This window comes from Myotis myotis, unplaced genomic scaffold, assembly GCF_014108235.1.
Source record: "Myotis myotis isolate mMyoMyo1 unplaced genomic scaffold, mMyoMyo1.p scaffold_m19_p_3, whole genome shotgun sequence".
Classification (NCBI taxonomy): Eukaryota; Metazoa; Chordata; class Mammalia; order Chiroptera; family Vespertilionidae; genus Myotis; species Myotis myotis.
The window spans coordinates 184227668-184245443 of record NW_023416335.1 but is presented as its reverse complement, the minus strand read 5'-3'; the positions used below and the strand labels follow the sequence as shown (position 1 = coordinate 184245443).

Sequence of the window (17776 nt, the reverse complement as noted above, 5' to 3'; positions counted from 1 at the left end):
AAGGTGTTCTTCCAGAGTAAGCCCATTATGATATTTATTTCTCATTTCAAAGAATATGATTCAAAAAATAAAAAAAGAAAAGAATATGATGCAAAGCAGGGTGGTAGTGAAGCATATCCAGGCCAGATATGGATATCTTGTTCTGTTTAATGTTTTGGTTTTTGTTTTGGTTTTACCAAGGAAACATTGCCTCTCAAAATTTACCAATTGTTTCTTAAATTGTCCTATAAACATCTGATTATTGATATGAACATGATACTTGATCTTTTACCAAGAGCCAACATCTTTAACTAGTCTTTTCTTCTTGAATTTTTCAACTCTCAGGATCTCCATGAAACTTCACCATTTATACTAGTATATTCCCTAAACCTCCTTGACGGGAGTCTTCCTTAGCTCTTACAAATTTAAACAGGATAATGTACATAATGACTAAATAAATTTTGGCTTCACACTTAGCCCTTAAACGTGAAGCTTTTTCTAGTATTCAGGACTTTAACTCTTCAAACTAATTTCCTACAAATTTCATTCCATCTTGAGACTTCAAATATTATATGAATTACTCCTAAATTTATATCTCTACTTTTCATAATTCTTTGAACTCAGTTTACATATTTCCAATTCCCTGGTGACCATTCAGACTCTCATATCTTGCAATCTTCTCAAACTCAACAATTCTAAATTGTAGTCTGCTACTTTACACTGAAGCCAGCTCTCACTCTGAACTATTAATTATTTCAAAAGTTATTGCATCATCCTCAACAACCCCTAGTCAAAATTTTTCTATAATTATTTTCTGCACTTGATCTTAGCCAAAAGGCCATTATTTTCTATACTTTGACTTACTTCATCATTATTCCTTTTGTTTTCCTGTTATTGTTATTATTGTCAAAATTCTATTCTGTATTCTCTAGTTCTTTGTCTATGAATTCTTTTTATTGGTTTCCATTGTATTCCTTTCCTTATTTTCTACTTTTACTATTTTATTCTGCATAAGATATCCTAAAACTCTATTTTCATCAACATTTTCATCTAATTTATCAGAAATAAACTTTAAGGCTCTTCTTGAATTTCAGAGTCCTTAGCTTAATATTTAAGGTACTATACAATCTACCTATAACCTAACTTTTATATCCCCCTCTCAAACACATGTTATTCTAGCTGACCATGTCATACTTCTACTTACCTTCCATTTACCTTCTACATGCAACTCAACTTTCGGGCTCAGCTTAAACCTCTCATCCTCTCTGAAGTTCCTGGGTCACTCTTGCTCCTGATGATTCTTTCCTCCCTTTGGCCTCTATCATCACATTTAATGTACATCCATTTGATATTCACTGCCTTATCTCAACTATTGAAACTTTTATTATCTTGGTTCATCCTGTAGTTTCAATTTTGGGGGAGTGGAGTGTCCTATGGGTGTCAATTAGGTCATGTTGGTTGATTATGTTGGTCAAATTTTTTATAGCCTTACAATTTACTGTATTCTAGTTAGTCCTACAGATTATTAAGAGAGAGGTGTTAAGATATTCAACTGTAATTGTGAATTTCTATAATATTGTATGAACATTTATGATTATTATGTACTCGATTAATTGGCCCTTTTACTGTTATAAAATGAACCTTTCTATTCATGATAGTATTTTTGCTCTTAAATATATTTGTTGGATATTCATATAAATAATCCAGGTGGTTTTTATTATTATTTTTAGCATGGTATACCACTTTCATTCCTTTACTTTTAACCTTTTTTCTCTTTATATTAAAGTAAGTTTCTTATGCATATGGATAGATAGATAATAGATAGATGATAGAGAGATAGGTAACTGTATAGTAGGTTGTAGCTAGCAATCTCTGGCACATGGATATATTGAATATATATATATATATATATATATATATATATATATATATATATATTCTCAATGCACAGGCATGGAAGAGATTAATCAAAGATCTTATATGCATACTAGAGGCCTGGTGCACACCAGTGGGGTCCCTCGGCCTGGCCTGAGGGATCAGGTTGAAACCGGCTCTCCAACATCCCCCAGGAGGTCCCGGATTGCGAGAGGGGGCAGGCCAGGCCGAGAAACGCCACCAGTGCACAAATCCGTGCACCAGGCCCCTAGTAATATATAACTTTTTAAAAGTTTTCCCAGGTGCTATAATTAAGTTTTTAATATTCTGGATTTGCAGAGTCAGTTTTCCAGACACAAAAGAAGAACTTGGCATTGCGTGTTGTTGTTTTTTCCCTAAGTTTTATCTTCTTTGTGTTTTATTGTTTCAGGTTTTTCAATTGTTTTTAAACTTGTTAGATACATTTTATCATTCCAGGCCCTCATAACTCAGTCCTGATTATCTGATACTCAGGTTTTTGAAACCTGTACACCATGTACCTATATCTTTATTTAAATCATGATATCCCTGGTTAGGAAGGAAATATCAAGGCATATATTTGAGGCACATAAAACTCATATATTGCCGAAACCGGTTTGGCTCAGTGGATAGAGCGTTGGCCTGCGTACAGAAAGGTCCCAGGTTCGATTCCGGTCAAGGGCATGTACCTGGGTTGCAGGCACATCCCCAGTAGGAGATGTGCAGGAGGCAGCTGATCGATGTTTCTCTTTCATCGATGTTTCTAACTATCTCTCTCCCTTCCTCTCTGTAAAAAATCAATAAAATATATTTTAAAAAAAAATCCTCATATTTTAATTCTAAATTACTAGTTTCTGCTTTTATTACAATCCATTTTCTTCCCCTAATATCAAGGATAACATCAAATCTTTCCGTATGTCATCTGTTATTTGCAGTTCCTCAGTAATGACTAACAAAACATAATCTGTCTCTTTTGTTTCTACAATTTTCTCAGCACTTGAGGATAGAAGGTGAGTTAGTAGATTTGAAATCATTTAAAGCAGTTCAGTGCAACTGTGAAAAACTTTAATTACCAGCTAACTCATAAACAACTCTTCAGATTGCCTATTGAATAGGTTGTAAAAAAAATAAATGAGGTTTAAAGCCTTACTTCTTACATGCTATTAAGACTATGAAGTGGAAACACCAAATTTCACAAAATACTTAATAACAAAGTCTGGAGTTCCAATTAGAATTCAGAATTTCTAGAAGCCATTCAATATGTATGTATTGAGTCAGAAATGGAATTCTATCTACTATACTGATTTCTGTCCAGTTGTTAACTATATTGTTATTTAATATATATATCTATATCAAGATGATTTACATATGTCAAGATGATCGTGACAATATGTTTGCTAGTTCTTTGAGGGCAGAAACTATTTCAGTTACTTTTCCATGTCTTCTTGCTGCCCTCCAAAGTGCTAGTCACGTGGTATTTTTATTTTTAAATTGATTATTTAAAATTATTAGAAATCACCTAATGAGGACTAGAGTTCTGTTAAAGACTTAAATTGGTGTGAAATGAAGCAGAAGGCTACCCCAATTTAATCCATGAGGACTTAAAATTATCCCACTCTATATTAAGTAACACTTAGTGAAAGATGAGATTTCTTTAAGGAAAGCACACAACAAACCATGTATCACAAGGACTTTTATTTTACAGGTGTACTTTTATCGTACATTGGCATTTTATTTTTTTAAAAACCCTCTTCATGATGGAAAGTCTGAGTTTAGAAATTACAATTTGGCAGGCACATAGAAGAGGAAAATGTTTTTTATTGTGTTGTTTTGTTTTTGGCATAGACCTTAGGTTTTTATAGCCTATCATATTTTAATCATCATTAGTTGATTTCTACCAAAGCTTATATTATCCTATGACTGAAAACGTTTACGTTAAAAAAAAAAAACTTGATGGAAAACTCTCATAAATTATTCATCAAAAAGATAACTTGCCCTAGCTGGTTTGGCTCAGTGAATAGAGTGTCGGCCTGTCGACTAAAGGGTCCCAGGTTCAATTCTGATCAAGGGCATATACCACAGTTGCAGGCCATGGCACTGGACAGGTGCTTGCAGAGGCAACCAATCAACCAATCGATGTGTTCCTCTCACATCGATGTTTCTCTCACATCGATGTTTCTCTCTGTCTTTCTCTCTCTCTTCCACTCTCTCTAAAAATCAATGGGGAAAAAAATATCCTCAGGTGAGGATTTAAAAAAAAGATAACATATTTAATACAATTAAGTTTTGAATTAATCTATAGAAATTTCCAAAGTGTCTGTTATTTTTAAATCAGTATCTTTATCACATTCCTGATAAAATTTGATCTAGAAGGCCTTTCTATCTGAATCTGACAGTTTCCTTTAGCATCTTTTTGTAGAGTCAATATAAGGTAGTGGTGAAGAGCATGGAGGTCTTATAAGAAAAACCTTTTCAATAAAATAAAGATAGTAATACTAGCTTAAGCAATATTTAAAGGGAATGTTTTAAATTAAGTATATATTCATTATGTGGTAGCTATTATTATTACTATGGATGAAAAACTATCTTCCTCATACAGTCATATAAAAATACTGAAGGGTTGCTCTCATACCTTACAATGGGAGATGGTTTTATTTGCCTTCTAAATAAAGTTCATATAGGGTTTTGCTTTTATACCAACATGCTACTGTTTACTTTTATTTTTCCCTATTTTGATAAATTTAACCATGCTTTCAACATGCTTTCATTCACTGAGGGTGAAATTAGGGTAGAGTGTAACCAATGGGGCAAAGTTCAAGAAAAATGTGGGGGAGGGAGGCAAGAATACCTAATCTCATAAGGAAGATAACACACATAGAACTATTCTTAAAACATATAAAATGATAAATATTTTAACATAAAATCTAGAACGTATAGAATTCAAAGTTATTACAAACAATAAAATAAAGTTTACAGGACCTTACACTCTCTTCTGAGCACAGTAAAAACACTAGCCAGAGTTCTGGGAGAAAGTAGCGGTGTTGCTTGACTCCAATCCACCATGGGTAAGGAAGTCCTCTGAGTGACACAGCAAGTTCTCATTGTTTAGACTGAGGGTCAAACTAAGAACTCTGTATCCCTAAGCCTTATGACTCTTGAAATCAAAGTGCTAAGTCTTTGTGAAGGTCTCAAAAAGCAACAGTAAAACATCCTAGGGTGAGACAAGGGGGGTTATTTAATCATTTAGACAAGGGGGGTTATTTAATCATTTTAAAGTAAAATTTAATTTACATAAACATAACAGTAAAGGAAGAAATAAGAAGTATTAATGAGGAGATAGTGATATTTAAAATGAATTATCTGAGATCTTTAAGGAACAGAATATTGGTACCACTAAAAAGAGAAAAAAAAAATAATAGTGTTGATAAGACAACTGCTTTGAAAAAAGAGTCTTTTAGAGACTTGAGAAATCAATGCCTGCATTTAAATCTGCTAATGACAGACTAATCCAGTGATGGCGAACCTCTGACACGGGTGTCAGAGGTGACACGCGAACTCATTTTTTTGGTTGATTTTTCTTTGTTAAATGGCATTAAAATATATAAAATAAATATCAAAAATATAAATCTTTGTTTTACTATGGTTGCAAATATCAAAAAATTTCTATATGTGACACGGCACCAAAGTTAGGGTTTTTCAAAATGCTGACACACTGAGCTCAAAAGGTTCGCCATCACTGGACTAATCCCACTGTTCAGATCTAATGCACCCATGTCTTTAATTGAAACCTGCACTGTTCTATTATTCTATAAACTTCAGGATATTCAAGAATCTTGTCAAGGACACTAACTTAGAAATAGAAGCCAAAACCTTGAGTTGTTAAATGCTTGGGAAAGGTTCATACACAAAAGATTTTTCTCCTTCTGTAATTGGGAGTTTATTCTTCAAACAGTTGGGAATCCTTCATTGTTTTGAGCAGGAAAGTGACATGATCAAACCAGCTTTACAGGAAGGTTAAATGCAACAGTGACGAACAAAATGAATGAAGGAAAACTAGGGCATCAAAAGTATTTAAAATCCAGTTATAATAAGCTAGGGAGTAAAGGTCTGTGGTGGCAGGTGAACTGGGCACAAAGGGAAGATATTGATCTTGATACATACTTGGATTTGAAAATCAAAGGGAGGCCCCAGCAAAGAGAAATAATATCCTTTAATAAAATTTTAACAAGTTGGAAAAAATCTGCTTTGGAGGGGTGAGGAAGAATAGAAAATAGATTTTGACTAGAGCTTATATAAGAGTACCAAGAAGACATTCAGGAGGAAACATTCACAGTTCACTATGCTGGGATGCTAAGCATGAATGAGAGATTTCTTTGGGGGAATCATCTGCATTTGGCGGTTCTCAATTGGAGTCAGTTTTGCCCCCCAGATGACAGCACTGACTGTCTGGAGACATTTTTGGTTATCCTAACTGGGAGAATAGTATGGATGGATTCTAGTAAATGTTTCAGGGTGTTGTTAAAACACCTGGAATGCTACCTACTAGATGCCAGTAGCAGAACAACCCCCATCACAGAGACTTAAAAGCATGATCTATCCCTGGATAGTGTGCTCAATGCTTGAGTATCGACCTATGAAGGAAGAGGTCACCGTTCAATTCCCGGTCGGGGCACATGCCCGGGTTGTGGACTCTATCCCCATTAGGGGGTGTGCAGGAAGCTGCCAATCAATGATTCTCTCTCATCATTGATGTTTCTAACTTTCTCTCCCTCTCCCTTCCTCCCTGAAATGAATAAAAATATATTTAAAAATAAAAAGAATTATCTAGCCCCAAATATCAGTAGTGTCAAAGTTGAACGCTTTCACACCCTCTCATAAACATCATAGTACTTTAGGGATATCTTGTCCAATCAGTACATATTGTATATTTATGTTTAATTTATAGAAAACAAAAGTAGTATCAAATATTTATTGTCTTACTCTAATTTAGGCACTGTCCTTACATTGCATGGTTTATTTTATTTAATGTTTTAAATATAAGATAGGTATCATCTTTATCCTCATTTAACAGGTTAGGAAACTGACCCACTAAAAAGTTAAGAAACCGTCAAAAGTCACATAGTTGGCAAGTTGGGGGGCCCAGACTGAAATCAATAAGTCATTTCCAGAACCATGATTCTAATCACTAAGTTGGAGCATACAGTGATTATAGATATAGTAAAAAACAAGCCCCACTGCACATAAGAAAGATATGTATAAAGGATCTAGCTGGTTTTGCTCAATGGATAGAGAGTTGGCCTGTGAACTGAAGGGTCCCAGATTTTATTCTGGTCAAGGGCACATGCCCAGGTTGCGGGCTTGATTCACAGTAGTGGTGTGCAGGAGGCAGTCAATCAATGATTCTCTCTCATCATTGATGTTTCTATCTCTCCCTCTCCTTCTCCCTTCCTCTCTGAAACCAAAAATATTTTTTAAAAGAAATACATAGAGCAAAACACTTTACTCCATTCATTTTTCACACACACACACACACACACACACACACACACACACACACACACACACATCAATCCTCTCAAATATTAGCAACCTCTTCCTGTGTCACTGATACATTTCAGAGTGCCTCCTCTGAGGAGAATGTTTTAACTGGGGAAAGATACCTTGAGCTCCATCTAAAGCACCAGTTTTGATAGTCTTCATATTTTGCCTTATAGGTCCAGATGTATTTTATATAATTTGTGAATAATGAAGGTCCGAACTTTTCCAATAATATAATTTTACCTTGTAAATTAGAACTAAATAAAAGTTAGCGCTGTAATAACATATATCATATTTTCTTACTTCCCAATATGCTTTTTCAAGTGACAAAGAAAGATACAGAATTAAAACTAAAGAGTTTGGAGGTGGCACTGAATGTTCACATGTAAATGTCTGTGATTCAGAGCAATAAAACGTACTGTTGAATTTTATCAGTTTTATAGAATGTAGTCAAAATAAGCACTTAATTTCTCAAGGTTGATGTTTAAATCCTCCTTTTTAAATTACATGAGTATTTCTTATTTTATTAAACCATACTTTCAGAGTTTTAGTACTATTGACTCTCCATTTGGTCAAGATTACAAAGATAGTACCCATTTTTTTGAAACATGGTAGTTTCTAACATTTATAAATAGTGGACTCACTCCTTAAATGATATATCCTATATCATTAAAGGCTAATATGCAAATTGACCTAACGGCAGAATGACCGGTCGCTATGACGTGCACTCAGCACCAGGGGGCAGACGCTCACCACAGGAGCTGCCCCCTGGTGGTCAATGTGCTCCCACAAGGGAAAGCATGGCTCAGTCAGAAGCCCTGAGCTGGGTTCACGGCTGGCAAGCGCAGCGGCAGTGGTGGGAGCCTCTCCCACCTCTGGCAGGTGGACATCCCCTGAGGGCTCCTGGACTGCAAGAGGGCACAGGCTGGGTTGAGGGACTCCACGTGCATGAATTTTGGTCTCTAGTTAAAAATTAAAGAAAGGAAATATGGAAAATAAGAAAGGGAGAAATTCTGCAGCCAGTATGAGGGAGGGAGTAGGGTAGGGGGCAGTGGTTAGAAATAATGGGAAGAAAGGATCCAGAGATCCACCCATTTGCCATCGTTGCTCAGGCTACAACTTAGGCTACTTTGGGGGCTCCATACAACACAATTTAAAAAGGATTATCCAATATATTTTAGGAGAGTTTAGAGAATAAAATTATCATAACCATCTTATAAGTATATTAAAGTTATAGGTCTAATAGATATTATAATTAAATTCTACTTTAAAATTTAATATCATAATATACATGTCATAAAATACTACATCTTATTTTATGTGTTAAACTTGAATTTATTGATTTTCAAGTGGTATACAGTATCCTGAGGCACTTAGTTATTGTCTAAGCCTGGGGCTTATATTCATTTCTTGACCATTTATGTCAAAATGCAAATTTAGTTTTTACTGCAAAAAATGAGTTATATTTAGTGGGCTTTTAAATATAGTTCCCTGACACAACACTTAATTTAAGATGGACAATTTTACTCTTTTAAACTGCACCTGGAATTATTTCTGAACAATAATATATTTCTTTTTTATTGTTTCCTTATTTTCTGATAAACAGAGGGATGGTAATAAATCTCGACCCTGCCTTTGGTCTAGATATTTAGTAGCTATGTGTTTGTTTTCTTTGATAGCAACATGCATTAATATTTATGACCATTTTCCTTTGCAGCATCTCCCAGATGGCTCCACGCCCAGCGCACATGTTGAATTTTATCTTTTACCATATCCCAGTGAAGTCCGTAGGAGGAAAACAAAATCTGTTCCAAAATGTACCGACCCCACTTACAATGAAATTGTAAGTATGATTCATCTCTTGTTCTGTCCTTTTGTATATTTCTTACCATTTTTCAGCCTAACAACCAAATATGGAAAACTTGCAGTAATTGGCAGCATTATTACATGAACAGTAGACGTTTCCCCAAATATAGCCACTGTGTGCTGATCACTGTTCTAGAGCTTATGGGAACAGTCAAATACTGATACTGCTTTCAAAGTGCTCATGCACCAATTTTCAAACTGTGGCTAGACTCCGGTAAGAGCCTAAGACTATGTAATATTTATTGCATATACTAATATTATCCCTCACTCCATCTAATTGTACCTAATGGTCTTATCATAGTCTAACCTATATATAAAGACACATTTCAAAAAATCACATTTGAAAAAAAACAAAACAAAAAATATGTAAGTGCAAAATACAAATTAAATTACAGTTAATTTATACTAGATATAACTATTTCATCTGTATTATACAATTTGAACATCCAAAGCCCTACTTTTATCTAAGGCAAATCCTACATTTTTTCTCTTGATTCCATCTTTCCCATTTCTTTGTACCTCGCTCAGTTGATCATTTGTTCTTCTTAAACTGTCTCATCCATTAAATCCTTGTTCAGAAATCATTAGAAAACAAAACAAACTCAACTCAATGTTTCTAAAGCATCCCATTTTTCCTTTCCTCCATGTCATCTCCAAACTTTTACAGAATTAACTTACATTGCCTGCACTCACTTCATCACTTCCTTTTCACCCTTTAATCCTTTGCAATTCGGATTCTGACTTTAATTGATGCTACTTAATCCATTGAGCCCTCAGGCTCTCTTCTCCTGAAGTTACACAGCAACCCTGTTGGCTATGCCCCCCTTCCTGCCACCTCCCTTTTGTTTCTTGAGTTTAACCTTTTCTTAATTCCCTTCTATCTTCTGTAACCACTCCCTCATTTTTATTCATTTACATTCTTCCTCTTAAAGTAGTGTTGTTTGTTGGAGTTCTATCATCTGTCTACCCTTATCTCTTCTGAATATTTATTTTCTCAGATTATGTTGCATTCCACAAAGTTTCATTTATCACCTATATTTAGATTGCATCTGAATCTATTCTTCAAGCCCTGGCTTCTCTCCTAACCATTTGACCTGCACTTCACTGGGGAGCTCCATTTCAATGCCTCCTAGCCAATTTTTTTTTCATTTTTTTTTTAAATATATTTTTATTGATTTCAGGGAGGAAGGAAGAGGGAGAGAGAGACAGGAATATCAGTGATAGAGAGAATAATTGACCAGCTGTCTCCTGCATGCCCCACACCGGGATCGAGCCCGGAACCCAGGCATGTGTCCTTGATCAGACTCTATCCACTGAGCCAAACTACCTAGGCCTCCTAGCCACTTTTAAATCTGGCTTACCTCCTCTGTTTACCATCTCAAAAGATACCTTCTAATGACATCTTGACATCTCCCTGTCTCACTCACATGTCCAAAAAGTCACCAAGTTTTGTCAGTTCTACTTGTGCAGCTTCCTGCCTCTTAAGTCTATCACCTCCTCTCTGTACCATTACCTTTCTTTGTTTGAGGTTCTTATAACTTTGGCTACTATATAGCCTTCTATCGGACTCCTATCTTGTGTTTTTTTATTGAATCTTTCATATTTCTACCTAAAATGTCTTTCAAAAACTGGTCATATTTATTAATCTCCTGTTTACATTTTTTCAAAGATCCCTTACTGCCTACTGTATAATGTCAAAAATTCTAAACATGACTTTCATAGCCCTTAAAACTTGCCTCGGTAATTTTCCTTAGTTGTCTCTTGGAGCAATATCATCCTCATAAGCTTTTTAAATTTTATTTTGGGATACTTATAGATTTATGGGCAGTTGGAAGAAATAATACAGAAAGAATTCAAATACTCTTTAACCACTAACCCCCAAATGGTAACATCTTTCCTAACTATAGTATAGTATCACAGCCAGGAAATTGACATTAACTCAATCCGCTGATCTTATTCAGATTTCACCAGTTTTACATGTGCTCTTGTGTATGTGTGTGTGTGTGCTCAGTTCTACACATTTTTATCACATGTATAGATTTGTGTGACCACCAGTACAGGCAAGGTACAGAACAGTTCCATTACAAAATTCCTGGTGCTACCCTATTGTGTCCGGATTGTATTCCCTCCCTCCAATACAATCTCTCAAACCACTGGCAACTATGTACTACCCTGTTCTCCAGGTTATAAACCTGTTGTTTATAACATTCTATAAATGGGATCATTCAGCTTGGAACATTTTGAGATGCGCTTTTTTTATTCACTTTTATTTCATAGAGATGCATCCCAAGCAGCTGCATGTATCACTAGTTCATTCATTTTCACTGCTGAGTGGTAGTCACAGTGCAGAGGTAGGACAGTTTTTTAACTGTTCACACGTGAAAGGACATCTGGGTCTTTTCCAGCTTGGGGCTATTGCAAACAAAGCTGCTGTGTATTAGTGGATAGGTTTTTGTGTGAGCATAAGTTGTTAATGGGGTATCTAGTAATGTCATATTTAGTTTTCTAGGAAGCCGCCATACTCTTTATCTGTACCATTTTACACTCCCACCAATAGTGCATGAGTGATCCAGTAGAAACTTCATCTATGCCAGCATCTGGTGTTATCACTATTTTTTATTTGAGTTTAATGGGTATAGAGTGATATGTCCTTGTGGTCCTAATTTTCATTTACACAATGACAAATGATGTTCAAGTTCTACTCATGTGCTTATTTACCATCTGTATATCCTCTTTGGGGAAAAGTCTTTGCTCATTTTTAACTAGATAGCTTGCATTTTACTGTGAAGTTTTGAGAGTTCTTCATACATTCCTGATACTAGTTCTCCATCAGATATTTGGTTTACAAATATTTCCCCTATTCTGGAGCTGGTCTTTCCATCCTTTTCACATGGTCTTTCATAGAGTAAAAGCTTTTTGAAAAAATAAGGTCCAATTTATCCATGTTTCTTTTTATAGATTGTGCATTTAATATCAAGTCTAAGAATTTCTCACTTGGCAATAACTCTTACAGATTTTCTTCTATATATTTTTCTAATGTTTTATAGTTTTACATTTTATATTAAGTACATTATCTATTTTGAGTTAATTTTTTAAATAAAGTGCGAATTAGGTTGGGATTTCTGTTTTTTTGTCTATGAATGCCAATACCTCTGGCACCTTTTGTCGGGGAGGCAGTGCTTCCTTTATTGAATGTCTTTTGCACCTTTGTCAATAATCGTGTGCTGATGCCCTTTATTGTCCCATAGTTAGCCATATTCTCCAGTCACATCAGGCAGCTTGTATTCCCTAAATGGTCCCTAAGACTTCGGGATGAAGCTCCTGCAGCATTCACCCCCCTCTATCTTTCACTGCTGCCTTTGAGACTTACTCCAAATGTTTTAACTTCTCCCTTGCTTTGCTTCCTGAGTGCTATTACATTAGCCACTCAGTCACGGCTGGGATTTCTCAAACTGCCAAAGCCGTGCACTGTTCTGGGAAGTGGAAGAGAATGACCTCGCTCTCCTTTTTGTATAAATCTCTTATGAGGAATACAAAGCGTTTATTACATCGCATCACCAATGTCTTACAAAGTTTTTTCATGAAAATATCTCTCTTTCCACTTTTATTCATAGCCCTCTCCCTTCCTAAGACCCAACCCTGAGAGAGGCTGGGTCAGGGACATTGCCAAGTGTCTCTTTAGTACCCACCCATCAGATACCAAAGCTTGCACACAGAGCCATGCTTGTCTACTTGACACTTCCCAGAGTGGGTCTTAATAGGCTTTGCCAGCAGTGTCCCTGAAAAGCCCCATCTTACACAAATCCCAATGGTAGACATGACTGCGTTCAAGGTGGGGGAGGACCAGTGGTAGGAATGCTCAGAACTGCATTGCAGCTTTTAAGAAGCAGAGCTGGGATTCTGGCTCAAAGGCTTTGCTCTTTTCACTCTATTACCTTTGGCATCCGGTTAAAGTCATCACTGTTTTTTAATGATTCAATAGAAATACAGATTCTATCTTACAATGAATTTATCTTATTATAATCCATGTATTTTTTACATTGTGTTCCTTTCTTTGATATTATCCTATTGTAAAGCAAAAGGGGGAATTAGAAAGGACAGAGCAGAAACAATCTGTGGTTTACATACCTTAAAGTATCTTTTAGAACATGTATGAATACCTAGCATAACACTGGGTACATGGTACACTCAATAAGCAATAGCAATGGCTATTGTTAACCTGTATGGTCTGCAAACTTGCTATTCAGAACATGATGGAAATTTTCCTTGTAAATACAGACGTTGAGGCCCTGAGGTCAAACATTTGACCAAAGCCACACAACTAGATTTTAGGTACCAAACTTCTTGATTCCAAAGTCCATATTGTCCACTGAACTATGCTTTGTTATCCCTCCCTCTCTCCACCCACAGAGTTCTGTTCTCAGTGGTTTTGAACTCCCTCTTTCATCATCCTGCCTCCTCACTCCTCTTCCCACCAGTACTAGATACACTTCCGTTTCCATATTATTGTTCTCCCATTGCAATTAAAATTCACTTTAGAACTATTCACTAGACCCTGGTGTCAAATATGACACAGTGAATGCTTGTATATAAATCAATAGACATTAATTATCTCAAACATCATTTTTCTACTTGGTATAACAATTTCAAACCCACAAATTCAATATTTGTCAGCAGGCAATGAAGATTTGGCTCATGCCTATGGGTAAAAAAGTACCAGAAAGTGAAATCAAAAGAGCTGTGCAATTTGGGTCTGTTTATGTGATGGCAGAATACATATAAAATCATTTGATGAAAATGCTTCAAAGAATATAATCATTTGTTTACTTCTCTAGCATTACTCACTAATTACTCATTGCATGAAAAGAATGCTTGATTTTTTTTAAACAATGTTGTGGGTGCAGTTAAAAAATTAACAGACATATGTCATTTAGGCTGTGCAATGATTGCATGCCTATAAAACTCCAGGCACTTTTTAAAAAAATTATGCATAATAAAGCAAAGAGGGAAAATCCATAAAATAATATAAATGTTGGAGTTTAAATGTTTGTATTTTAACTAGGAAGGCAATTAATTTCGAGGGTCACATCTTGAGAATTTCAGCTTGCTAAATGCCTGGGAGACTCAAATCTCTCTTGAAGTGTTTTCTTCAGTCAACTAATGCAAAATTCCAAGAATACTGTTCTTTCTTGTGTATTTGATGGATCTTTTTCAGCTATAATTTGTGTTTAATAGTTACCAGGTTTTGTGTTAATTATCTCATTTATTCTTCCCCACAATGTTAAAAGGTAAATATTATTATCACCATTATGCAAATAAGAAAACATAATTGACAACAGATTCATGTAAATATGAATAATATATATGCTTCTTTTACAGTTACATCATTAGAGCCTATTTATATCATTCACGGAGTTCTTAAGCCAGACTTTTCTAAAGGCCTAAGGCTTAGTTATTCTATTTTTTGACTTCATATATCTTGAGGGCCCCTTCATCTATTTCTCTATGAGAGAAGAGATGGGTTCATGCAGGGGCTGACAGCAGACCCTGAGCTAAGGATGAATGATTACTCTGACACAGGTTTCTATGAAAGAGAGGGCTAAGGGACTGCCTGGCTAAAGGAACCACACAGCCCCATTCACCTGCCTCCTTAGCCTTTTTTTAAAAATATATTTTATTGATTTTTTTTTTATAGAGAGGAAGGGAGAGAGATAGAGAGTTAGAAACATCAATGAGAGAGAAACATCGATCAGCTGCCTTCTGCACACCCACCACTGGGGATATGCCCACAGCCAAGGCACATGCCCTTGACCAGACTCAAACCCGGGCCCCTTCAGTCCACAGGCCAGTGCTCTATTCACTGAGCCAAACCGGTCAGGGGGCCTCCTTAACCTTTTATTGCAGTAATAACTTGAACTAAAATTAACTATTAGATACTTTCCATAAGGTAAGCGTCCTTGAGAAGACACAGGTATCTGTAGTGTCTTTAAAACAAGGATGTTTAAGGAATAAATATAAAGATTCTAGAAAAACACCTAAGGGCTTGGACTTGTTTGGAAAAGTCAAGGCAGGGTCTACTGTGTTTATCAAGGTCCCCCTAGAGGCCTCCCACCTTTCAGAGAATCCTCCTTACAGACTTTCCAGCCAAGTCCTTTGCTTCCCCACAGGTTCATCTGCTGAAAGTGTTGTGGAAGGAAAATGGACACCAGTTTAGACAATTCAAAATAGCCACTACAGAGAGAGGGTGAAGGAACTTACTCTGAAGTCCTGGAAAAGAACAAATCCAGGAGGAGAGAGTGGTTCTGAGAGTCCATGTTGGGCATCCATTGCAGTTAAAAAAGATTAATTACAGTGGTGCGGTTTGGGGATTTTTTTAAGGCAGCCTATAAAATTCTTTATTATCCCAGGGAGCTCAATGAACAAAATGGAATTATTTGAATAAGCAGTCCAAGGCAAACTGAAAAGACACTCTCCTGTCTGGAAAGTGAGTACGATTCTAGAAGAAGACGTAGGCAGGAGCTGTCTGTCACATGAAGCAGGGTAGACGGCTAACATATCATGTTGAATCTCACATTCTTCATTGAATTATTATTTACTTGACAAGTGAATCATTGTTCAGAGCAGTTAGCAAATTTTGAACTGAATTTCATTGATAACTTAACAGTTTCATAAATTGTAGGCAAATTCCAGTATGACGGACCAGAAACTACATCCACACATACCGAGGAAGCTTCCCAATTGACTCAAAGGACTTCCCCAAAGTTGTTTCCTCTGCTTCTTTTTTGCATATATAGAGAACACTTTTTTCTATCTTGTAGCTTGTTTATAAAAGCAAGCAAGTTTGAAGCAGCATACAAAACTGATTTTCTAAGTGTATTCTAAGGAGTTTCCCTGGGAACCACGTTGGATTTACACACAGCTCTCTCCCCCACCCCCCATCACATGATGCATAATTAATTTCTTAAAAATGAGAGTACTACACTTTTAGCTGCTTTGCCACTGCAGGCACCCAGTGGTAATGCCTATGACTTACTTACTTCCTGGATATTATAAAACACAGTTAAACATATTCCTTTCAGAAAATGGTTACATTTCTAGTAAGGGAACAAGAGCAAGACAGAAAACTGTATATACAACTTAAATACAGTTCAGATTCATAAAAAGTGATTATTTATAGAAAACAAAAAGAGCAGGTAAATGTTGACTGCAATTATCTCCCAATGGCAAAAATATAAGTATTTCCTTTCTTTCTTTGTTCTTTTTTTGTTTTGTTGATATTTTATTTAATGAGCACATATTTTCATAATTAAAAATAAAGCAATTTTAAATAAATGATAGTAACCACAGAGTGACTTCTTCACATGTAGAAAGAAATGTTGCTGCACTGCATTAAAGTAACACAAAGAAATCATGGAAACTGGTCTGCTTTCCTCATTAGCCTTCGACAAAGAAAGGTAGTGTTCAAATTCCCATGTTGCACAGAAAATTCAAGGACAGTTAAAGGTGAAGTGTATTTAAATTTCTTTCCAGAGAATAATTTACTGTTTTATTAAATTTGGAATGGACCATTATTAATAAAATCAGAGTATAGTCTAAGCTTCTTCTTCTAAAAATATTCTTTCATTAAACTTCATTATGTTAGCCAAACCTTTAGCTTTTCAAAATTAGAGTTAGAAATGAAGGATTCTAACAACATAAACCTATCCATGCCAAGGTACAAAATATTAGGATCTAAATGTTTTTATTAAAAGCAATATTTTTTAAAGATTCATTTCGCATATCTGAGTTATATTTTCATTACTCTTCTACCTTTTCAGGTGGTATATGATGAAGTCACAGAGCTCCAAGGACATGTCTTAATGCTAATTGTGAAGAGCAAAGCCACATTTGTGGGAGCAATTAACATCCAACTTTGTAATGTCCCACTCAATGAAGAAAAATGGTACCCACTAGGAAACAGTATAATTTGACCATTGCTGTGACCATATGCATTATTCATTAATTGCTTGTATTTCTATCACATGAGTAGGATATTTTTGTTGTCAAGAATAGTGTAGCGTACTAAGGACACAAGAAAAAGAAATCAGAATCAGTCCTTTATAGTTAGTTATTCTCTAACTGCAGTTCACTCTTTTCTTAGAATCCTTTCTCATTAAAGAGAAAGTCAATTGCTTGTATAAAATTCAATATGTAAAATAATAAAAAGACATTTAATTTAAATACATTTTTTAAATCAAATGTACATTCACGCTTTCTTTTAATTGTGCACTTACAGTTAAAAGTAATATAGTATTTTTTAAGAAACACAGCCAAATAAATCTCATCAATTAATCAAGACATAATTATGTCTGCAATAAATTTCTCACATTTGAATTCAATATATGTATACCTACCTAACCACTCATGATCATAGGTATTGATAGACTCCAGCAGAATGTTATATTATTTTCTATTAGGAAAACAAAGCATAAATGCTGGATCTACTTAAATACAATTCTTG

The 17776-nt window shown here is 35.4% G+C and overlaps 1 protein-coding gene across 1 annotated transcript in view; it reads left to right on the top strand.

The window, feature by feature from the left end:
* Nucleotides 1–17509, top strand: part of PIK3C2G (phosphatidylinositol-4-phosphate 3-kinase catalytic subunit type 2 gamma) — a 289697-nt gene extending 272188 nt beyond the window's left edge. The window contains exons 32-33 of the mRNA XM_036301543.1: nt 9128–9253; nt 17094–17509. Of these exons, the coding sequence (XP_036157436.1) occupies nt 9128–9253; nt 17094–17246 (279 nt within the window). The 3' untranslated portion in view covers nt 17247–17509. The remainder of the gene's footprint in view (nt 1–9127; nt 9254–17093) is intronic.
* The last annotated feature ends 267 nt before the right edge of the window (nt 17510–17776 follow it).